This window comes from Festucalex cinctus, chromosome 5 (assembly GCF_051991245.1).
Source record: "Festucalex cinctus isolate MCC-2025b chromosome 5, RoL_Fcin_1.0, whole genome shotgun sequence".
NCBI classification, from domain to species: domain Eukaryota; kingdom Metazoa; phylum Chordata; class Actinopteri; order Syngnathiformes; family Syngnathidae; genus Festucalex; species Festucalex cinctus.
Genome location: NC_135415.1, coordinates 14014425 through 14039338, shown reverse-complemented (window position 1 = coordinate 14039338; position 24914 = coordinate 14014425). Strand labels below are relative to the sequence as shown.

The following is a 24914-nucleotide window of genomic DNA, read 5'->3' as shown; positions in this document are numbered from 1 at the left end:
GTTTTACTGATTATTTTTTATGACAGAAAAAATAGTCAGTAAAACAGAAAAAAAAAATACTGAAGAAAACAAAGTCCCCCCCCAAAAAAATTAGTCAGAAAAACAGGATATATTTTTTTCTCTCAAGAGAATGCAATACGCTTCTGTAATATCTATATTGTGGCCACAATTTTTTTTTCACTCCATGTAATTAGGGATCTATAGATCCAACTCACATATTAATAGTCTTCATTTTCCTTATCACTGCTGCTTTGAGAAACTTCCTGTACCCTTGAGGTGAAAAGAAATGTCATGTGAGAAATGGACAATCTATAAGTGGACATTAATATGGACGAGTGATTTTGTCATGTTTTTGTAGTCCATTCCCGCTCTTTAAGTGTAAAATTACACAATCAAGTAAAATGTTTTGTTCCCCAAAATCTTTCTAAATTGTGTTTCACTGTGGTGTCATAATTGGATTAATTTGCATAATCGCACCCCTCACACTTAGTTTTGAACATTTAGTCATTAAATACAACTATTTTCATTATTAGAATTGTTAAAATAAATACATTATCACAATGCTATCTTTTTGTTATTAAACATTTTTATGGGGTTCGTTAATCAAACGTCGACAACGGTGACATCACCTCCGGGCATTGAAGGCTCATCAATGGAAATGTATTTATTTTTGATTTAATAAAAACAACACACAAAATTAGTCTCAGTACATTAATCGTGAATCGAAAAATAGATATTTCTACTTGACATTCATCTTAATGTAACAAAACAATATTTTACTAGTTCACAAAATGTAAATGCTGCAAAGGTTCAGTTTGTAACCTTCATTTATGTTCATAGTGCAACAGTTGTTTTGACAATTTTTTTTTCCCACAAAAAAAGTTGTCACTTTAAAACAATTAAATTTGTGTTATAATTTTGTTTCCAGTTTATTTTTTAATAGAAGCTAGCTGCCTTTTTGCATTAAAATTCTTGCATCTTTTTTTTTTTTTAATAAATGTTAGCGACACTCACATTTTTCTGAACTCCACCTCTGTTTGGCATGATTTTAATTAAACAAACTCCAGATGCATTTTAATATTTTAAACGAACACCAGCTGGGTTTTGTTTTTGTTTTTTGTTTTTAATGTTTTTACAAATGCTAGTTCTCGTTGTGTTTTCTTTAACAAAATGCAAGCTGTGTTATTAAACACATGATCTGCATTGCTGTTTTTTTTCCAACAAATTCCATCTGCCTTGTCGTTTTAATATCAGGTGCCATTTTGAAACAAATGCTAGCTGCCTTGTATTTTTATTTTTTTTAAACACCAGCTATGTCATTGAACAAATGCTAGTTGCTTTAAGTTTTTAAAACAAAAGATAGCTTCAAAATCTTTTTTTTTGCTACATTTTTGCATTTTTTTTTTTTATCAAATGCGTGTCTTTTTATAACAAACGTTTGTCGTGTTGTTAAATGCTATTTGCAGTGACGTTTTTTTTTTTTTTTTTTTTTTTTTTTAAAACAACGCTAGCAGCGTTGTCATTCTTTTTCAAACTCCAGGTGCATTGTTGCGTTTTAATTTTTTTAAACAAAAGTTTGATGCGTTGTAAAGATTATAAACCAAAGCTAGCTGCCTTGTTGCGTAAAAAAAAGCGAGCTGTTTTAATTTATTTATTTTTACAATTTGTAGCTTTCAGTTTTTTTCTTTTTTTAAAAAAAAAAATGCTAATGTCATGCAACAAATGTTCTCCGCGCCGTTAAAAAAAAAAAAGATGCTAGCTGCCTTGTCACATTTTTTTTTAAAAGAAATTTGTTTTTAGTTGCCTTATTTTTTTTTATTTTTTTTGCAATTTCATGTTTTTTCTAATTCCAGCTACATTTTTGCGGTATTTTAAACAAATGCTTGTTGTATATATATATTTTTTTTTTCACAAGTGTTTTTTTTTTTTTTTTAAACAAATGTTTTAAAGATTTACAAACCAAAGCATTGCCAAACCAAAGCCTTATTGCATTAAAAAGCAAGTTGTTTTAATTCTTAATTCTCTATTTTTTTTTATTTTTTATTTTTTTTTTTAACAATTTGTAGCTTTCGGAATCTTTTTTAAACAAATGCTAATGATGTCATGCAACAAATGTTCTCCACGTCTTGTCACATTTTTTTTTTTGTTAAAGAAATGTGTTTTGTTAGTTGCTTTATGTTTTGTTTTTTGTTGTTGTTTTTTTGGAATTTCATGTTTTTTAACAATGCCATCTGCTTGGCCACTTGCATATGGCACAGTTTGATCCACGGAGGCACCGGCATGGTCGTAAAGTCACTTCATCCTGTTGTGATTGCGTCTGTGGCTGGCCGTCGAGGTCTTCAACACCAGGAGAAGGTCCTTCCCACCATGTTGAAGAACAAACGGTTGGGCTCGGCCAAGTACCGGCAGAGCTTCCTGAAGGCGAGTCCGCCGAGCGGCGCGTGAGGCCGCCCCTTGGACTGGTCCAGGCACTTCTCCCGTCCGGCCTCCAGGAGGCAGTAGAACCCCTTGGTGCTGTTGTAGCGGAAGTTCCCCGGACCGATGCGGGCGGGTAGCGCCAGGAAGCTCTCGGCCCGTCTCATCTCGGGGTAAGGGTCGCGGACCAGGGCGTCGCCGTCCACCACGTGGATCTGCTCCCTGGGGAAGACCTCCAGCCAGCGGGCCAGGTGCCGGTGGTAGAGGCTCCTCTGCAGGGCCTTGTAGTCCGGGTCTATGCGGCTCTCACGGAGAAGAAGGTCCTCCAGAGGCCGGTAGGGTTTTTGGCGGGACAGGCGGTTGTGTAGGACCTGGGTGTAGTCGGACACCAGCCTCTCGGCCGGGTCGCGCACGATCAGCAGAAGGCGGGCGCCCGGGTTCGTGGCCCAGACCCGAGCCGGAACCTGGGGCGAGGCGAAGTAGCCGGGGGTCTTCTCCAACGTCAGCTGGCCGGGCCTGGTGAAGGGCATCTGGGAGCGGTACCAGGACAGGCCTCGCTTGTAATGATCCTCCACGTTAAAGTAGTGCACCTGACAGCAGGAAAGGGGGCGGTGCTTATTTACGGGAAACGATGCCAAACCCTGTGGCGGTTTGTGTTGTCAGGTTTTTCACCAAATACCAGCTCTCTTGTTACATTTATGAACAACATTTTAGCTACGCCCCCACATTTCCATACAAAAATGAGTATTTCAACAAAATTCTTGCTGCACCATGTTTTTAAATAAATACGAGCATATTTTTAAATAAATGATAGCTGTGGTAACATTTTCAACAAATGCTAGCTTGACACAAACAAAATGCTAGCTAACATAATATTTTTAGCATGTTTCTGTACAAAAATAACTACTTCAGCGAAATTCTGGGTGTCATTACATTTTCAGCAAATGCTAGCTGCCTTGTTTCATTTATGAACAAAATTCTAGCTACGCCACCACATTTCTATACAGAAATGAGTATTTAAGCAAAATTCTTGATGCGCCACGTTTTTAAACGCAAGTTGCGTTGTTACGTTTTTAAATAAATGATAGCTGTAGTCACGTTTTAAACAAATGTGAGCTTGAGTTGTCACAGAAACTAAATGCTAGCTAACATCACATTTTTAGCACGTTTCTGTGCAAAAATAAGTACTAACGCAAAATTCCGGCTATGTCATTACATTTCTATACAGAAATTAGTATTTCAGCAAAATTCTTGCTGCGCCATGTTTTTAAATAAATGCGAGTTGAGTTACGTTTTTAAGTAAATAGGTAACGTGACATTTTCAACAAATGCTAGCTGCGTTGTCACAGAAACAAATTGCTAGTTACCTCGTTACATTTTTAAACAAATCTTAGCTGCGTTGTGACATCTCCAAACAAATGTTAGCTAAGTCATGTAGCTATGTTGACATTTTTTTTAAACTAGCTGTGTTGTCATTCTAGCTACTGTACATTTTCACAATTTTGAACAAATGCAAGATGGATTATCCTTTTCACATTTATATATATATTAAAAAAAAAAAATGCTAACAGGAATGTCACGTTCACAAACAAAATGTTAGCTGTGTCATGCTGTTTGTGCTAGTTACATTATGCTAGTCACGTTATGTTATGTTTAAACAAAGGCTAGCTTTGTAATAAATTATTTTTAGAAACATTCTAGATGGCTCTTGACACTTTTAAAGAGCTGGTCCTTGCTGTTTTTAAGCGTACTGTATGCTCGTTGCGCTATTGCGGTTTTAAGCAAATATTATACTTTATACAGATTCAACATTTTACTAGGTTTTCTTTAGCCCTAACCAGTTGACCAGTGGTTCAGTTTTTAGTCTGTTTGTCCTACTAGACTGCTTTAGGTCGCGGTGAAAGGTAGGCCAACAACATAGCTAAGATTCTAATGAGTGATTTAAAGCTGCTGAGGTGAAAAAGAAGTCTGAGACACACAAAAGAAACTTACTATTTAGTCTAAGGTAAAGATTTGGTTAGACTTTAGCACAGTAAAGATAGGGATAATGGCAGGAATGTTTGGTTCCTGAGGTTGAAACTGCGAAAGGGAAGATATTGCGATGTAATGTGAGCGGACACTTTTGCATTTTATTCTCCATGATTGTTCGAAGAACATCTGGAACTGTCAAGAATGAATTCTGAGTCAAAGAATTCACTTCACATGCTTTTACGTTGTACCTCTGCCTTTGCTACTTCCACATCGGGGTGCAGGTTGAGCATCTCCAGCAGGGCCCTGGTTCCTCCTTTGCGCACACCGATGATGATGGCGTCGGGTACCCTCTGCACGCGGCTACCATTGTTGTTGTTGTAGGACGGAGATGAGAGGTCACCGGGGGAGCTCGAACCTATGACCCAGTTAACAGACAGCAGCAATACCGGCAGCGTCCACAGCATGGCGACACACACATGGGTCAGCGGGGGTGCTCCGCATTCAGGTGAGCTGAAAGAAAAACTAAGACATGCAAAGGGAGGAAGAAAAAAAAAAAAAGTTATATTTTGCATACTTTGTTGAACTCTGTTTGAGAGAAGTATGCGAGTTTTACAAAAGCTAGTTGTCCTTTCATGTTTTTTTTGTGTGTTTTTTAAACACACGTCACTTTTTTTTTTTCAGCTTCCCGTTGTTATTGTTGCTGTTATTGTTTAGACCCCCTTCTTTTTAATTATCACACAAGCATAGTGTGGATGTTCTCAGTAGAGGAACCTTGTCTGGTTCCACAGCTAATTACGTCTTCGGGGAGCACGGCGCCCCCATGAAACCTTGTGGCCCTTCCCTGATGAGGCGCCGTTGGCGTCATTCATGTTGCAATATTTGCCTGCACGCTTGTGTTTGTGCGTGTACTGTATTTTCCTAGTGGAAATTTTGTTGCACTTTGTCATTGCACAATTGTGTGTCAGTGTCCATGTATCTTGAGTATCCAAATCAGTCCTAGTGTAATATTTAACATACTAGTGTACTTGTCTACTTGTGACTAAACGTCCTTGTGTTCTATTAGACTTGTCAAGTTCTAAAGGACTTGTGTTTATATGTTTGCGTCTTGGTGACATGGTGTACTTGTCTTCTAGCATTTTTGTGTGCTAATGGAGTAGAGTCTTTGTTTATGTGCTAGCTAGTGTACTTGTGTCTATAGTGTACTCATTTACTTGTGTCCTAAAGTACTTAGGCCCTTGCGTTCTTGAGTTCTATTGGATTTTTATATCCTTGCCTACTTGACTCCTACTCCACTTGTGTCCGAGCATCCTTGTGTGTTATGTCTGGGTCACGCCAGGGTTAAGTTTGGGTTCATTGACCATGAGGTCAGGTGTCTGTTTTGAATTGATGTAACAGCATTTAGTTTCAACTGGTTTTAAGCTATGTGATGTCAGGATCTATTTGATGTCAAGAATCTTTAATCCGTTACGTGGTCATTTGAACTGAGGTCAAGTGTCTGTTTGGAATTGATGTAACAGCATCTAGTTTCAACTGGTTTTACGCTATGTGATGTCAGGATCTATGTGATGTCAAGAATCTTTAATCCTTTACCTTGTCATTTGAATTGAGGTCAAGTGTCTCTTTGGAAATGATGTAACAGCATCTAGTTTTAACTGGTTTTAAGTTATGTGACTGCTGTGTGATGTCAGGAGCTTTGTGATGTCAATTTTCAATACTTTACTTTGTCACAACCAATTAGATCAATTCACTGTCTGTAGTAGCTATCTGAGAAGTCTGTGTGTTTGTCGGATTATTACCACTGTCTCTCTGCAACTTTGTTTGTTTCTTGTCTAGTTAAGTTTGTTCAACGCATCTTGATGTGAATAAATAGTTAAAATCTTATTTGTGTCTGTGCTTTGGGATCCAACCCCAGCACATAACATTGTGTCCTTACGTAGGCTACTTGTCTACTTGAGTCCTGGTATAATTGTGACTTATCCATCCATCCATTTTCTTGACCGCTTATTCCTCACAAGGGTCGCGGGGGCTGCTGGCGCCTATCTCAGCTGGCTCTGGGCAGTAGGCGGGGGACACCCTGGACTGGTTGCCAACCAATCGCAGTAATTGTGACTTAGTTACTTGCCAATTAGCAGACTTGTGCCCTAACATTGTTAAGTCTGTTGGACTTATATCCTTTTTCTATTTGACTCCTACAGTACTTATGTCCTGGTGTTCTTGGCTACTTGTGTCTTAGGCTAGCATCCTTGTGGCCTTAAGTAATCGTCGACTAGAATCCTAGAATAATTGTGTCCTAGTTACGTGTTAACTTCTCCTAGCAGACTTTTGTCCTTATCTACTTGTGTCCTTTAGTTGTGTCCTTTTGTACTTGTCTACTTGCGTCCAAGCATCCTTGTGTACTCATTTCCTTGTGCCCTTGTATCAGCACGTCCGCATCTACTTGTGTCCTATTGGACTTGTATCCTTGTCTACTTATGCCAGGCAAATTTACGCCTTCATAAGTAGTATCGGGACAGTCAAAGAAATGTTTTAAATTCATTTGTCCACTTTTCCAACTTTTGTTACTAAATCAACAGCACCAACCCGGGAAGCAACCCAACCAGCAACCCAACCATTTTGTGGTGAGACTCTCACCTTTTTTTCCATTTTAAACTTTTCGCCCAATAAAAAACATCATTTTTCCTCACTCAGCGGGGGAGTCCTCGAAAGCACCGCCACCCTTCCCTCCCACCCAAACAGACGACCCCCCTAGGAACACCCCCCCCCTCCTCCTCCTCCTCCTCCTCGTCTTCCTCCTCCTCGTACTAGCAGAGCGAGCTAAGATCTGGGTCAACCGTATCAAAAGCCAAACAACGGCAATTCGTACTGTCGCTTTCATCTTCACTCACATTAAAAAAAAACAAAAAAACACACTCAGCACTTTGTCGAGGAGCATCGTTAAACGGCTCATAATGTTGACACAAGTGGAACAGTCATTTGGAACAAACTGTCGTAGTTTTGAAACAAACTGTAGTAGTTTTGAGGCAAGCCCCAGAAATGATCATGGAAATTGATAAAGCTTTTGCTGTAACTGTGTTACCATGTGCTTAGAAAACATTTCTGCATATACTGCATATACATAAGGGTTCAAATCCTCGCTATTCGTGAGGGTTAACGACACTTGTCACCAGTTCGGTTGTTCATATTTTTTGGGGCGTGGCTAAAATGGCGCAAAGTGACACACTTGGCCGCCCAGCATGATTTGCCCCTCCTCACTACGTAAGAACTTTGAGGGCCTTAGTTAGCGTCAGTGAGTATCCGACATGCAGCTACCTAGCTAGCTATGCCAACACCTCAAAATGCGTCTTCCTTTTGGCTAGTCCCTTGGCATGGACACTTTGGAGTGCCTTGTTGTCCGCCTCGAGAAGCGGTATTTGAGCTTAGTCTAAATATGTAATGATATGAAAACATCACGATAGGATAAATATCACGATATGAACCTCAAGATACAATACTTAGGGCGATATTGTGGGGAGGTTTGCAATATAAAATACTGTTTAAAAAAAAAAAGAAGCTCATATTGTCAAAAAGCACAACATACTGTCTATAGTATTCTGTTTTTGTACATAGTAACAGCAAATGACAAAGAACTAGGCTTGGCCATGTCATGCTTCATGTCATTGTCATGTGCTCCTTGATGCAAAGTATCATGGTCTATGTAGTTCACGATCTGTGTTCGGTTTACCAGTATGTGTTTACCAGTATGACTATGGGACTGATAACCGCCGCAGTGGCCAAAACATTACTAATTAAAATTAAACTGCACTATTAAACTCACCACCAGAGCTGTGTTAGAGCTGCACAAATGGAATACAACCTTGTCTTTTTATTTTTTAAACAAATTTGCTGCTTTTAATATCGTGACATGACAACAATATCATGGCAATTTAAATATAGCAATATTGCCGTTATTGTTACATCCCTACTAAATACTAGGGATGTAACAATATCCAAACATCACGATACGATATTATCACAATGTGAATGTCACAATACGATAATTATCACAATATTGTGGGGAGGTTGAAGATACAAAAGGTCACAATATTGTAAAAAAAAATAATAATAATGAACTCATATACTAAAAACACAATATTGTGCTTTTGTACATTATAGCAATGAAAAATATAAAATATAATAAATACTATATATAAAAAAATATATGTATATATTTGCAAGCACACATTGAGTTCCTACACATATTGACTTGGTTCACAAGCATATTACATATTCATCTGACCATTAGTGTGGATTTTAGACATAGAAGGGCCAAAACATACCTTTTGAAAATTAAACTGCACTAAAAAAAAAATAAAACTAGCCACCAGGGGGTACTAGGACTGCACAAATGGAAATCAACACAACTTTTTGAACAGATGTGCTGCTTTTAATATCGTGACATGACGATTACGAGGATATATTGTGGCAGTTTTAATATGACGATATTGCCGGTATCGTTACATCCCTACTAAATACTACATTAAAGAAAACTTATGAGTTTTTATGGGCTATATAGGCAATTAATTGCCACTCCGCCACCCCGATCATCTCATGTGTTCTCTTTTCCATCACCCTGGCGCATGCTTATTGACTAAAACGTCAAATTAGCACACAAGCACGTGTGCGTTTTCTCACAGTGATTACCAGGGTCTTGCACTACATTTTTAGGGGGGCTTATGGACTTTTTTTTTGACGAGGCGATAGACTGCATCGATTCAGTGGTCGCGTGCTAGCTTGCCTTTCGGGGGGTCTGGAAGCACGGCCAGCTGACAGATGGAAAGGAGGAGGTGGTTGTGGGTGGGTGGGTTTGTGTTGAGCGGTGTTGTGTCTGGTCAATATCATCATGGACCAGCGAACTCAATATTGTCAGGGTCATGCCTGGATGTTTTTCTGGGTTAAATACTGCACACGTGCGAGGGTGAGGGGAACGTGATGTGAGTGCTGAAGGTTTGCCTCCATCCTCAGGTGTGTTTTGGACTCGTGCTGGTAAACTTTCCATGGAAACGGCTTCACAAGTGCCACACCTGGGCAGCAGCGCACCCCCCCGGGAGGAAGCTTGGGAAGATGAAATGAATACAAATACAAAAGAAGGAAGCCCAGCTTGACTTTCATTTCATTGGTTTGGTGGTAAGCAAGATTACGAAAAACACTATAAAGAATTCATATCAATTCAACAAGTGCAACATGTCAAAATTGTACTGCAACAGTTGATGATCAGAAAACAATAAATATGGTGACTTTTTCCACTCTAAAAATGCAACTTTATTGCAGCAAAATGTCAATATGTTATTCTGATAACCATCCAACTTTTTTTTTCTAAAAATAAAACTGACTTTTTCTTTAAAAAAAACAATGCAATTTTACTCTGGTAAGATTATGACTTTATTCTTCAAAACATGCAATTTAATTGTGGTAACATTTTGGTTAAGATCACGCTATGAGTCATAAGAGTATATGACTTCTGAATTCTCCCAAAAATATGATCCTAGTGAAAGTAAGATTTACTGTATTCTTGAAAAAAGCTTGAGAGTAACAATTTTTCTGAAAGCATTGTTTTTTTTGTCTGATAATAAATTACTTTAAAAAAACAATTGACTATTCTCATGACTTTATTTTTTAAAACATCTTAATTCTTATAAGATTCTTTTTTTTTTGTCTTAAAAAAAACATGTGGCCAAATTGTCCAGAACAATAATACTTCAAAAGATTTTTTTTCTTTGAAAAGTTACTACGCTATAAATTCCAACATTTTGTCAGATCATATTTTTCCATGAAAATATCACATTTGATGACTTTAAATAAATCTGACCGTATTCTTCAGATTTTATTGTGAAATTTCAGGGGGGGAAAAAAAAAGTAATTGTCACAAAATTTAAATCTTGCGGGCAAACAAAAATATGACTTTATTCTGACAAGATTATGCTTAATTTTTTTTTACTAATTTCAACATTATTGTTGAATTACTAAGGAGTTTGTTGCCAAAATGACTTTTTTCAGCAAAAAAAATCTGACTTTATTCTCATAAGATTTTGAACAAAACACGACATAAGGTCATAAGGTTAATGACTTCTTTAACAAAAATTTTTTGATTTTTTTGTTCATAATTATATTCTCATAAAAGTATGATGTTCTCTTGATAAAGTCCAACTTTTTGTCAGATCACAATAAAAAGACTCTTCTGTTGAATAATGGGACCATTTTGACTGTTTTTGTAAGAAAAACTACACTTTAATTGTCATAAGGTTATGACTTAATTTTTTAATACTCCTTTATTTGAAAAAAATTACCTAATAAGTTTGCAACTTTTTTTCTTTAAAAAACAAACAAAACATATTTTTGTTGTGAGTTTAAAACGATGTTGCCGTACGATTCCATCTACCGCTAAGTGACTTTTTTTTTCTCATACAAGCTCAACTTTGTTGTCTTCTCATCTTTTGTCCACGCACGCGAATATGAACATGTGCAATGATCAAAATTGGCGGAGGTCCACTCTCGACACTTTCTACTGTAAGCGTTATGTGTAAAATCAACCTTGGAATGAACCTTGAACTGCAGCCAGATGCTGACAAGAAATACTATTCTGCTCTTGTGCCCTTGAACTAAACACCATAATCCTGAGTGCCCTAGCTGTGTGCATGCGTGTGTGTGTTGTCTAGTGTGTGTAAGTGCGTATGCGCTCCAACAGGGTTTGACACATATGCACTCTCATAAATAAAGAGCATTTATTATTCAGGCCTCCTCCAACTCGTCTTAATGCGCCCCCAAATGGATGTAATGTACGTTTGCTAGTAAGGTGGCAGTGATTCACGTGGAAAGAAAGTCATTTTTAAAAGGGGAAATTTTGGTCATATTTGTTAAAACTGTCAGTATGAACTGACAGTAGCTACATAAATACAGTGACCTGGGGGGGTGAAATCAACCTTCTCTGGCGCCACCTTTGCCTCTAAATGGATTTTTACGAAACCACCACACCCAAGAAAAACAACCAATCTGAGACTGATATGCATAGCAAAAATGATGTCACAATTATATCAGGCCAGCGCTATTAATTAGCTCAAAGCTAACAAGTAAATAGCTTTCTTTCTACATATGTAAGCACTTTTTTCGAACGATAGAATTTGTTGCAATGTTTTTTTATTTTATTTTGTGGGCCCCAAACTACAGCTTCTGGATGCCCAGAAGTATGGAGGGCCAAAAGTGCCAAAATTCTAAATAAATAAATGACTTTTACATTTGTATTTATTTTTTTAATTATATTTTTTTATATCCGTTTTTATTTTCACTTTTAATCATTTTTATTTATTTATTTATTTAGTCATTTATTTATTTTGAATTTTGGAAGTTTTGGTCCTCCATACTATTTCTGTTATTGTTACCCCTGGGTATTTTTTTTTTTTTTTTTTTTTTTTTTTTTACACTTTTGTGTTATCACAATATGTAACACAAAATAAAATAGAGGTGCCCCCCCCCCCCCCCCCCCCCAATTAGTCAAATAAAAAGGTAAATGTATTTTGTGGGTTTGTAGACACTGTTGTCCATACATGATCATTGAAAAGTCAGTTGCTCGGCCAATTGAACTCTGTTGCTAACCAAAACAGCAGCAGCATCAGAGGCACAGAAACTCAATGCCACTTGTTACATTTTGAGTTGCGTCATTCAATAAATGCCTCTTTTGGAGACAATTACATGAAATTGTTCCATTTAAAAAAAAAAAAAAAAAAAAAGGGCTAATAGTATAAACTTTTTTTTTTTTTTTTTTTTAAGTAAAATGTTCTGGTTGTAAAATGAAATCCAAGTTACCCAAATGGCAAGGAATTAATAACTGTATAGTTTTGATTGGCTATAATGGTTGCCACGGTAGTGCAAAAATGTTGACGTGAACCGTTTATTACTGACATGATTCAAAATATGAAATTGAAATTTAAAAAATGGGGGGGGCGCTCCACCATAAATGCATTTACCGTACGTGATTAACTTAACAAACGGAATGGAGATGATTGCAAATTTCCAACGTGAGCCCGGAGGATTAATTAAAGACACCCAAAATATTAGGAACAGCTCCCAGTAAACCAGTAGTAGCAAATATTACATGATTATCATGCAACAAAAAAAAAAAGTCATCTTGAAGGTCTTACCTGACTCTTCTTGGACTCGCTCCTATCTGCTTTCCGCTCGTTTGCTTTTGCTTCGCCTCTCGTCACTGGAGCGCGTGCACGTGTGCGCGCGCACAAGCAGCAAATGGAGCGACTTTGCTTTGTGGCCGCCACTGACACCGACTTGCTGAGCGTGCGATGCTGTCACCGACTGGGAGGCAGCGAATGTGTGTGTGCGTGTGTGTGATCCACACACACGCCTGGGGGAAAAACCCCCTTTCTTTCCTCCGTTCTTGTCTTTCATTTCCGTCACATCAGCTCTGTTTTTTTCCCCCCTTCACACCACCACCCCCAAGATGCTTCCCAGTTTTTAACCTTTTTGTTATCATCATGTGCACGCACGCATGCCTCCTTTTTCCTCCTCCCAGTCTGCTGGGGCGAGTCCCCTCTATCATAAATAAGTTAGAGAGCGCAGAACAAAACAACACAAAGGCACAAAAAAAATAAATAAATAAAATACTGGCTTCTCGACTGCCTGTCACATCATTTTTTTTCTTGTGCCCATACAGAAAAAAATGGAGTCCTCCCTAATGCACACCCAATTTCCAGTTTTCCTTTAATTGAACTGATTTATTGTCACTCTTGATTAGCGTTTAGTTTACCAACTTTTTTTTGAGGCAAAGCACACCACCACACAAAAATGTTACATAAAGTGGATATAAACAAATATTCTGGTGTTCACTGAACAGTAAAACTCAATTTAATTGTGGGTTGGGGTGTTCTATTAAAGTGAAATTGGCTTTTTTTTCGTGGCCTATATGGGAAAGTTCAGAAGAAAATGATTGTAAATGAATATTAAAGGATCTTTATGCAGTTTGTCACTGTTTTACTCGCGACTGCCACTGGCCCAAAGTGTAACTGCAGCATCTGTGTCAGGCTCGTTCATGGTGCGCGTGAGTACCTGCCCGATCTTAAAGCGACTAACCTGGCAATAGCCAGATGGATATTGCGCTTCACGCAATATCCATCTGGTATCTCTCCACAGTAATTGGTCGGGAAAAGGCGGGACATTGTGTACAATAATTCAAGCTGATTGGACGATGAGGAATTCTACACGTTTGTTTTAACCAATCACGGCCATGGGTGAAAATTTCATCTTCATTCTTGCCGAAGGGAGGGGGGGCACGAACATCTTACCAGCTAGAAATGTACGAAGCGCCTCTCGCTGTTCAACATTCAATAAGGAAACGGTGAGTAATTCTGTGAGACCAGAATTGATTGTAGCGTCCATTTGATCTCGGCTTCAGCCTTTACCTTCTTTTCTAAAGAAATATTGGTTTCAAAATTTTGCAAAAAAAAAAAACAAAAAAAAAAACAACACTTCACATTGCATTATCTCACAAAGGTTAATTCTAGGGAATGCATTTTTTTGTTTTTTAAATGTGCTTTTATGTTCTTCCAGGTCAGTTTGACTACTTTAGTCTTTATATTATTTCGTAAAGCTAGCATGTGGCTATTTGCAAATCTCTAAACGGAACGTTGGAAACGGACAGTGTGAGAACTAATTTTATGTATTTATATTTTAAGTCAATTTCAAAGCAAATCTCAATTCATCTCGATGCTCCAGCTTTGTTCCTTAGCTTGCCCAGAAGCCTACTAGAGCATCTGAGGTTTACATCAGAGACTATTTAAAAGGTCGCAGATGTGTGCTAGCTCCCATTTAACTTGAGTGTGAATGTGATTAATTCTGAACACGGCAACATCCCCAATTATGAGAGGGTGTGCACACTTATGCAATATCGTCTCAGTTGTTTTACAGTACTTCCCTCCTTGAAAATATTTTATTTAATTATTTATCTTTCAATTGAGCTGCCGAGGTTATGAATAACATTAATTGTGAATTATATATATATATATATATAAAAAGATTTATCTTGGTTTTTATTGTTTATAACAACAAAAACCTGGCACTTGAACAGGGGTGTGTAGACTTGTTTTACCCGCTCTAATGGTATAGACTCATGAATGAGTCGCATTTGATGGGTTCCCCATTGTGCTGGAAGTGATTATGCTGAATATCTATGTTATGCACCTCCCAAAAAAAAAAAAAAAGCACAAAAGCCCTCCACCAGCTGAAACGCGCCGTTGTACGACGTTTCAATCCGGGCCGCTGGGAAGGTTTTCTTTCCAAAATAAAAAGCGACCCCCCCACACCCCCCTTGTCGAGCTTCTCGGCAGGTGGCGGAGGGAGGGTACGCTCGCCCCGGGATCCACGGGAGTCCGCTCCAGCGTCCCCGGCGGGACCCCCCCCTCTGCTTTCTTCCCGTTTCCCGCTTGTGGAAAAATGTCTTCTCCCGCTTCCTGCTTCTCAGCCTTCGACATGTTGGCACACCTCGTATGTCCTTTGCTCGACAAAAACAATTTGGTGCCGGCTCGGACCCCCCGCCGGGGCGAGCGAGGGGGGTGTTGTTGCGAAATAAGCGTGCATAATTTGCTCCAAACCGGCAGCCCGTTTTACTTTTTCTTTTTAACCATGGGCAGCTGAGCGAGAGGAGATAAAGACACAATGAAATTGTGCGAGATGCTCACACAGGCTCATTACACGCTTGTCAGAGGGGTTTTCTCGCCGACGTTGCTGACGCTCGCTTGCTTTGCCGTCTGTTTATGTTTGCTTTTCATGGCAACTTATTGATATGATATTTTGGACCATCTTCAAATTGGTTGTTATTGCCCTCGAGCAATTTTTTTAGGGAGTTCTCGTACTCAAAAACTCGATAAGGCTACCAAGGTGGGGAGAAGAGAGAAATAAGAAAATCAGTCTGTTTATTTTCACAAGATAAAGTTTATTTGGTCATGAATAGAATTTTCGTGCCATTGCACCTTCTGAAATTGTATTTAAAATGTCAGCCCCAAAGCAAATTTCACTTAGCAACACGAAAGTGGGTCAGCATGTCGATTATGAGGAGGCCTACAAACATGTCCCCAATAACAAATGCCCCAAAACACACAGAAAGGATGCCATTTTGATTCAAAGGGACTCATCTTGCGCCATATGACACTTTGGAATTATATTTGAAAATTCAGCCCCCAAAGCAGTTTCCTTGAACATGAATAACATGGCATCATGATCTCTTTTAAGTTACATAGCTCGACCCTTTACGTTTGGTACGCCATTCTCCAGAAAGCATTTTCATGTGTACACATAGATTCATACTGGTTATAAATAAATGTAAACAACATTAAACTTAAGTTCTAGACATGTACAACATTTGTGGGTGACGTCTGAGCTGGGGTTTCCATTTAAGTGGTGCCATGAGGCCAGAGTGTGAGCAGCAGGTCAAGCGTGAACATTGATTTAATAATTTAGTGTGTGATGGGCAAGCGCTCGGCAGTAGGAGCCATGAAGAATGAATGGCCCTCCCCAATAGAATACTGGATGGACTTTTTTGGTTTGTCTGACATTTATCCACCATATTTACCATGTCATAAAGCCCTCATTTGAATCTCTGAATCTTGAAATCTTAATTTGATGTCCAAACATTGGCCTGAAAACCCAACCCAAATTTGAAACCAGGCTTGAAATGCTAATTTAACCCTTGTTTGGATTCCTAAATCTGGTTTTAAGTTCCAATTTAAAAATAAAAGTAAATCTCCTAACGTAAAACTGACAAAACAAACAAACAAACAAAATAAAAAGCAAGTCCAAGTTTATGCGACCGCTAACCGGAAGTATTCTTATTAATTTCCGGGTTACCAAGCGACAAACATTGGATGTTGCTTGCAATGAAACTTCCGGAGCATTTTTGAAAGTATGTTGTTTCTCTTTGAAATTTATTTGTTATTAACTACAAACGTGTTAGTCTACCAGTACGTTCATTATCATTGCCAAGTTGTTAGATAAGTGAATTACGCCGCGGGACCACGAAAGCCCGACCAAGCTAACAAGCTAACCACATAAATAAGAAGCCAGCACTCGAAACAGGGTCTCGTTTTTTCCCCCACCCCAGATAAACTCGTGTGTTTTATTTTAATTGTTTCATATTTAACGTTATTGATAATAAAGGCTGGCACTACAGGTTACATCAGATCAGATGTCTATGTTTTTATTGATAGCAAATAACAGCACTCCAGGTGCCGTTCCATTCCTGTATGTTTTTCATTCAAATACAACTTTTTTGATAACCAGGTTGCTTGGTTTCATGAGGCTATAAAAAATGGATGATTATTTTTGAGCGATAGATTAATTTTTAGCAGTGATGAGCTGTGTATTTGGAGTTAACTGCTTCTTACACTGACTTTGCTTTTGTTCTTTATCATATATTTTTGGAATGAACTTTCCTTCACTGTAATAAAAGTGCGTTCTGGTGATAATATTTTGTTGTTTTGTTTGTCTTTTAGGTAACAGGAGAGAGTGTGTTATGGACCACAATGGACCACATGACAGCGAATAAGAGTCAGGCATGGGCAAACCAGATGGACTGGTCGGCAGTCTCCATGCAAAGCCCCCTCCTCAACAACGCACAGTCCGGCCGGGACCCGTTGCCGCCCTACAGCCAACCCGGTGACAGCTTCCTGCGCCCGCTGCCGTCCATGTTGCACATCCACAGCCACGTGTCACCCGCCTCGCTCTTTGCCAGCACCCCCTTTGACCCACCGCAGCCTATGGATGCCCGAGAAAAGCTCGGATCACTGCAAACCGGCCATCAAGCCCAAATGGTGACCACCTGTGCGCCGCCATCCTGCATGCCCTCCTCCTCCACACAGCCTTCTTTTCAGTCAGCCTCATCTTCAGGTTCTTATCAGTGTAGCGAGGTGTTTGCCGCTCACAATCAAACCTCAACGCCGCCCCCTGTGGCATCTCAGTGGATAGACTCGGTGCACTGCCGAGGTAATTTTATATACAGGGTGATTAAAAAATAATGACCCTATTTCATGATACAAATATTTTGTAAGTAAATGTATGAATCAGAATGAAGGAGTGGGTGTTTGAAAGATCAGATTTCCCAGTTTTCTATAAATGTCACGTGACACTGACAGACTTGTGCACCTGGCAGTGACAGCAAAAAAAACAAAAAAAAACAAAAGAAATGCTCTTTGTGCTTGGCCTCCTAGATCTCCTGACCTCAGAGTTTGTGATTTTTTTTTTAAATTTTTTATTATTTTTTATTATTATTATTCACTGGGGGTTTGTAAAAGATAGTCTTTGTTCCGCCATTACCAACTGACCTGGAAAATTTAAAACAACGAATAACTGTTGTATCTTTAGTTCAGGATACAGTTAAGCTATGGTAAATTCATATTAAATATTAATTAAAACAGAGATCAATTCAATTGATCCCGATGTGCTTCAACATGTTTGGGAAGAATTCTCATAGCGTATTGATGTTGTTCAGGCTGCAAGGGGAGGCCATATTGAGCACTTGTAACATGTGAAATACAACTTGACTGTTAATAGAATACTTTTATTATAAGTGTTATTTTTTGCTATTTTTCTTTCATAGAACAGTTGATCATGAAATAGAGCTATTCTTTATGAATCACCTTGTATATTTATACAGAATTTGTAATTTTTTGAATTTATTTTTTATACTTGGACTCCAGGAAAAGATTGACGTCGAAAAACTTTAATTTTGTCTCTCTACAGCCTTGAATGACTCTGATCATCCTAATAAAGATGCATCAGTTCCAACACCGGTGAGGAAAATGGCGGCACTTTTATTCTACATTATAACACTATTATTGCTGCAAGCTCTCGTATTGGAGCCCATTTTGATTGCACAATAATTCATTAAAAAAAAATGCTTCTTCCTTTTTTAGGGGGTAACAAAACGTTCTATGATTTTGCGTCAGCGTTCACTTTTACTCCAACAGCTGTCGGAGTTGGACAAACTGGTGAGTGTTTTGTGTGTGTATGTGTGCGTTTTGTGGTAGTTTTCCCGACTTGTGTCCCTCCCATCCAGCTGGAATCGTTGCCTCCAGAAGACGACGCCTCCGAGAAGTCACCCCACTCGGCCGCCCAGGCAATTAAACTTGATTTTATTTTTCATTGTCCTCGCATGACATGTTAAGGCCGTCAAACTCTTTGTCGCTTCAGTCGCATCCGCCCACGGACGAGTCGCCACCGGGCCAAAGCGAGACGGCACAAAAAATCGAGGTCGGTGGTTTCATCAAAATGCGCTTCCTGATTTCACGCTGGCGTTCAAACTTACGTTGTCTTTTTGTCAGCCGGAGTGGTGCGCGTCGTCAGAGGGTCCATCGCCGGCATCATCGCCGCCACCGCCACCAGCATCCAACGACGAACGTCGCAAAGAAGATGACGACGACGATGACTTGACAGAAGACTCGGCGAGTGCGGAGGATGCAACTGAACTTGTAAGATGACATGTTGCATATATTTCTGAATTGTTGTACAACTACTGACACATTTCTAGTATTTTGGTTACCTCATTTCGTTACTGTTTACGTCAGATTCAAATTCTACTAGCTTGGCACAGTATTATTGTTTTAATTTTCGTTATTTTTTTTATTTTTACAGCAGCACAACATAATTACTTGTGTGTGTATATAGAGAAGAAAAGAAAAAGAAAAGATCTGAAAAGTTCATTTAAGTGATTATCATGAACAAAATTATCACAATACAAAAAAAAACACGTAACACTCACCTAAAATACAAAACTACTTATGATTTATTGAACTCTTTAGTCCGAGACACGACTGTACAAATCAGCAACCCTTTGTAGTTTTTTACCATTTTCCGATCCGTTCGCTTTGATGTTGCCGTCTTTCTCCAGGAAAAACGCTCTGCCGACTCATCAGACGACGGCTCCGTTTTCGACGACAGCGACGTGTCTGACGCGTTCTCGGACTTCGAAGAAGACATCAAGCCCCCCTCGAGCGGATCCACTCGCAGCCCCAGCATGTCCCCGTGCAGCGAGAAAAAGCCACGCCTAGTGTCACTTGACAACGAGCCGCGAGATGCCGAGACGGAGTGGAGCCGATTGAAGAACGTGAAGGTATGTTCAATTTCAAATGACTTAATATCCAGGAGACCTTGATAAGTTTAAAGGGGAAGTTAACCTCAAACATTTCTTGACAATAATATGTTATATGTGACCTCACGAGTCTAAACATGACATTCTGATTAATGTTACACTTGTGGAATATGAGTTATGCAGCAAAATCCAGCCGTTTTTATCCATCTCAGGGGGCGGCCATTTTGCCACTACCTGGTGACTGAATAATAATAATATAATAATAATATTAATAATAATAATAGTAATAATAATAATAAATAAATATAATAATTTAAAATAATAGTAATAATACAAAATAAATACATAAATAAATAGATAAATAATAAATATACGATATAAATATATATAATAAATAAATAATAAAATATTATTTTCTTCCTGTTGAAAATGGCTCAAAGAGTCAAGTATCCCTTTAAGCAAGTCACATATGAGAGATGGCTTTTCTGTCAAGGTGTGCGCCATGAAGCAAGGCCAGAAGAGCTGCAAGCAACTTCCCCGGCGCAACTACTGCCTGTTTTGCTCCAAGCCCCTCATCAAGATGTCCCGGCACCTGGAGCACAAACACAGTCACAAGGAGGAAGTGTCAGCTGCCCTGCGCTTCCCCAAAGGCTCCCAAGAGCGACAGAAGGCGTGGAACCAGCTCATCAACGAAGGCAACTACGTGCACAACAAACGAGTGCTGCGGACCGGCGAGGGGCAGCTGGCGGCGCGGAAACGACCTCGCAAGACGGGCCAGGCACAGGACTTCCTGCACTGCTTGCACTGCCGAGGCCTGTACGTGAAGAAGAACCTGGCGTGCCACATCAAGCGCTGCCCGGAACGTAAGAAGAAGAAGAAGGACGACGAGGCACGTTCGGCGGGGAAAGCCCGCGTGGAGACGCGCCGTGCCCTGGAGACCATGGGCGACCCGGGCGTCAGCGCCGGCTTCCGCGCCGTCCTCTCGCAGATGATCTACGACGACGTCACGCGCCTTATCATCAGCGAGCCCGTCCTGCTCAGCTATGGCGAGGACATGTTGGCACGGCACGCCGCCGCCGACGGCAAGCGGCAGGCGTACGTGCGGCAGAGCCTGCGGGAGATGGCGCGGCTGGTCCTGGAGGCCCGGGAGAGGACGCCGCCGCTGCGGCGGCTGGAGGATTTCTTCATTCCTGACAGCTTCCCGCACGTGGCGGCCGCCGTCAACGTCCTGGCTGGCTACGCCGCCGCCGAACGCACGTACGCCGCGCCTTCGGTGGCCATCAAGCTGGGTTACTCCCTCCAGAAGGTGTGCCGCATCGTCCAGGAGAGGGCGCTGGAGCGCAGGGACTTCCACCGGGCGGAATCTGCGAAGAACTTCCTAGTTGTTCACAGGAAGCAGTGGGCCAAGATGATCTCCTCGGATGCCTTGTCAGTTCTGCGGAAAAACAAAAGGAGATCCTTGGAGACGGCGCCAGACGTCCAAGACGTGAAGAGGCTCATCTTCCACGTCGAGAAAGTTTACCGTCTTGCCCAGGAGAAATTTCGAGACGATCCCTCAGCGGGAACGTACGACACTCTGGCCAGGGTGATTCTAGCTCAGATAGTTCTCTTCAACAGGAGACAAACCAGCGAGGTGTCCTCCTTACCGTTTTCCGCGTTGAAGTCGATCAAGAAGCCAGACCCGTGGGAGAACTCGGACTTATTGGTGGGCGAACTCGAACGGCGCATGTGTCGAGTCTTCAGCAGGCTGGAGATCCGTGCCAAGTGCGGCCGCATGGTCCCGATCCTGCTCAAGCCGGACTTCCTGTCCACGCTGGATCTGCTGGCGGGCGCCCGCGAGGCTTGCGGCGTCCCCGCCAAGAACGCTTTCCTGTTCGGGCGCCCGCACATGCTCGGCGTCCACCGCGGCTCCACTTGCCTGCGGATGTTGGTCAAAGGCGGCGGAATCAGGAAGCCCGAGACGCTGACGTCGGCCGGCATTCGCAAGCACCACGCCGCTATGCTGCAGCTCGTTAGTCTGGACCCCATCGAGGCGGAGCTCATCCTGGGGCCCAACAATCAGGTGAAGAGCCTTCGAGAGAATATCGACGCGGAGCTTGAAGATATCGGCCTGGACCATGAAGGTGAGGACTAGTCTGACTGGACTGTTTGATGCTAAACTATTTATTGTATTATTAACTAATTTGCTCCCAAAAACGTATATATACGTTCTATTTTAAATGTTTTAAGTGTCTCAAATATGTATTTATACGTTTTTGTTTTTTTTTAATGCTAGAGCATACAGAAGGCTTTGATGCAGCCTCTCAACTGCAAAAAACGGTTGACTAAATGGTAGTTATTACACAAACGGCCAGCAGATGGCAGCAGAGTAAAGGAGATAACCAGGACCATGTTGGAAAAAAAAAAGCTAAAAAATACTCAAAATTCTGAATACATTTGTGAATAACGATGAAGCTATATTCGAATTGCTGCAAAACAGAAACGGATAGAAATATATATTTCTTTTCCTGATGAAAGAAGACTCTTTAATCTTTCTTTTTGTAGGTTCCATGTTTTTATAGCAAATAGAACACAATATTCTGGAGACCTTGCAAAATCAGCCAGGAGTGAATGGGGTTGCTTCAGTAAAAATGGCTGGGAGTGAATGAGTTAAAAAAAAAAAAAAAAAAAGATTTTTTTTTTTTTTTTTTTTTTTTTTTTTGGGGGGGGGGGGACAATTCATCCATCGATTCTTAACCACTCATCTTATTATTCCTATTACCGTAGCGTTTTTTTGGCATCTTGGTGTCAAGGAACTATACAGAACTAAGTTGAGAAGCTTCATTGCACAAAAGTAGTGCTTTGCTGCCATCTTGTGGCTTGTTAGTGCCAAGGAAGTATGTTGAAGTGAGCCGAATGGTATTGTATTTAGTTATACTGTGAAGCCCTTAATGTTTATACAGTAGTTGTATTTTTTAGTTTTACTTATAAACGTAATTGAATTTTAATTTATTTGATTCAATTTCTTAATTGTGAAGCTTTTTATATACAAATACATTTTTACTATTTCAATTTTAATCAGTCAAATGTTACTTTTTCATTTTTATTTTTTTATTTGTTTTATCATAATTATTTGTGTAGAATTTTTCATATACAAATGCATTTGTATCATTTTAATCCTGATTCCATTTTAACTAACATCAATGTCAGAATGCGTTTATATCATTTATTGCGGAGGCCTTAATATATGTAATGCTTTTTAATTGATTTACAAATAATTAAATTATTTTATGTATTTAATTTAGTGTGTCAGATGCTTTTATGTGTATTTTCCCCCATTTTAATTAGGTATTTTGTTTTATTAATTAAATTTAGGGGAGGCCTTTCTACATCACATTCCATTTCATAACATATTAAAGTCATGAAACATTTCTTCCTCCAGGATGGATCAGATAAGGAAATACTGTATTTTCATCTGTGATTATCATTCATAATGATCTTTTAGGCCTAAACGCAGCACCATCACAGTGTGGAGGAGTGCCAACATTTGCATCATGGGAGCCCTCCGAGTCCTTCAGTGGATTGTCTGGCATGCACGTGACCAATTCCAAAGCGTCCCAGCGGCCGCCAAAAGGTACGAAAGTTGCCATGTGATCGTTTTGCCTTGTAGAATAGTTTGGGATTCGTCATTTTGTATTAGTTTTGGTTGTGTTTTTGACTTGTGTTTTCCCAACTTTAGTTGGTTCACCAATCAGCAAGCACAAGTGGAGCGGCAGCGAGGTCGCCGCCGTGGAGAGGCACATGATGTCGCTCATCCGAGACCACAAGGTGCCGCAGAAGCGCGACTGTGTGCGCTGTCTGGAGGCCGAGCCGCGAGCACTGGCCACGCGCTCCTGGAAGGGCGTCAAGGACTACGTGAGGAACCGGATCACCGCCCTTAAAAGACAAGCCAAGCCCTCAAAGTGATGATGACTCTGCAGTATTTATTTTCACACCCTTATCAATTCAATTCAATTCACGTTTATTGATCAGACTGAGGTCCATATAACAAACACATATAACGTATTATAAAAAGAAAATAAAAAAAATAAAAAATAATAAGAATAATAAAAATAATAAAATTTAAAAAGAAAAAGGAAAAAACTACACCTCAACAAATAAGACAATGGTACCAATATGACCAAAAATGGGATCCATATCGTACAGCACTGAACTTAGGATTTGTCAGCAACTGTATGATACCATTCTGTGACCCATTTAGCCTACACATAAATCTATACATCAAGTGCCTCATTAAACCCTCAAATGAGTTAATTCTGGCTGTACAGAACAGCTCACTAGCACTACTCCACCTGGGCTTATTTAAAAGAATCCTAAAAGCATCATTTCAAGAAACCTGAAGCTTGTGGAGGCTTACTTTTTTAAACCTTGCCCACAAAGGAGCAAATGGTGTACGAAATGTTTTAAAAAGGTTTACCTTAACAAGGTCAGAACACCAATGAAACTTTCTATACAACATATTAGCTTCTGCGTACAACATGCAAATCCTTTGTTTCTATCTGTAATTATTTTATTTATTTTTTTATAAATATGTACAGTTGTTGATTATTGTCTCCTATTTTTTTTTCTTCCTGTCAGTAATTCAAAAATTCTATTAGGGGCATATCCATGAATAATTAGGGTTACCTGAAAGGTAGTTGTAATTGCGTATATCCACAATATGGCAGCAAAGTAATTGAAACGAAAGACATCAACACCAAGCAGTTAGCATACCATGTACACATCGATTAACCCATGTTATATGATAAGGAAGTATACAGTATTTAATTTGACACAAATCAAATGAATGTGAGGCTCATTGGTTGTGCAGTATTCACGATTTTACTAGTTAAAATTGGTAAAACAAATGTGAGTAGTGTTAATAGTAAGTATAAAGGTTTTGGGTACCCTTCAGAAAGGATGGCGTTAGAGTCGTAGAATTGGGAATGCTGCATTTTCAATTCCTTTCAACGTGATATGGATATGCAAGTAGATACTTAAGGCATTATTGCCATCTCAGGGGTATATACCGCGCGTAACACCTGTCACGTACAGTATTTATTCCATTTTGTGCTTACAATTTTTGGTGATTTACGCATTTATTGTGATTAAAATAATGCATAGTTATAAACAGTGGCATGGGAGAAAAAAATAAAAAAAACAAATACCCGGTTGAGTGTGTTACTGTTCTGTATGACTACCATGGCCTGGCATTTTCTACCTTTTTTTCTGTATGATGACAGCTGATACTCATCGAACATTAAAAAAAATAAATAAAAGACTAAATAAATTAAAAAGCTTTGAAATCAAGTAAAGACTGTAACTGCCACAACTCGTACAAAAATATTTTGTTTTGCTTGTCTTGTCAAGTTAACGATAATATTATTAA

At 39.7% G+C, this 24914-nt stretch overlaps 2 protein-coding genes across 6 annotated transcripts; one reads left to right on the top strand and one right to left on the bottom strand.

Moving 5' to 3' along the window:
- Positions 1–649: 649 nt before the first annotated feature.
- hs3st1l2 (heparan sulfate (glucosamine) 3-O-sulfotransferase 1-like 2) lies at positions 650–12721 on the bottom strand. 3 transcript variants are annotated; one of them, XM_077521820.1, is made up of 3 exons: positions 12558–12721; positions 4635–4908; positions 650–3005 (listed from the first exon to the last, which is right to left on the bottom strand). In XM_077521820.1, the coding sequence occupies exons 2-3, from the start codon at positions 4848–4850 to the stop codon at positions 2340–2342; spliced, it is 882 nt and encodes a 293-aa protein (XP_077377946.1). In that variant the 5' UTR covers positions 4851–4908; positions 12558–12721; the 3' UTR covers positions 650–2339. The 3 variants fall into 3 exon arrangements, with proteins under 3 accessions (XP_077377946.1, XP_077377948.1, XP_077377945.1); XM_077521822.1 differs by lacking the exon at positions 12558–12721 and adding an exon at positions 5598–5688; XM_077521819.1 differs by lacking the exon at positions 12558–12721 and having other exon boundaries at positions 4635–5273.
- Positions 3175–24835, top strand: LOC144018956 (uncharacterized). 3 transcript variants are annotated; one of them, XM_077521673.1, is made up of 12 exons: positions 3175–4319; positions 4768–4891; positions 16914–17403; positions 18160–18209; positions 18333–18407; positions 18476–18535; positions 18610–18669; positions 18741–18887; positions 19307–19528; positions 20001–21630; positions 22992–23120; positions 23226–24835. In XM_077521673.1, exons 3-12 carry the CDS (start codon positions 16944–16946, stop codon positions 23450–23452), a joined length of 3060 nt encoding a protein of 1019 aa, XP_077377799.1. In that variant the 5' UTR covers positions 3175–4319; positions 4768–4891; positions 16914–16943; the 3' UTR covers positions 23453–24835. The 3 variants fall into 3 exon arrangements, with proteins under 3 accessions (XP_077377799.1, XP_077377798.1, XP_077377797.1); XM_077521672.1 differs by having other exon boundaries at positions 3175–4523; positions 4668–4891; XM_077521671.1 differs by lacking the exons at positions 3175–4319; positions 4768–4891 and adding an exon at positions 16271–16324 and having other exon boundaries at positions 23226–24805.
- Positions 24836–24914: the final 79 nt, after the last annotated feature.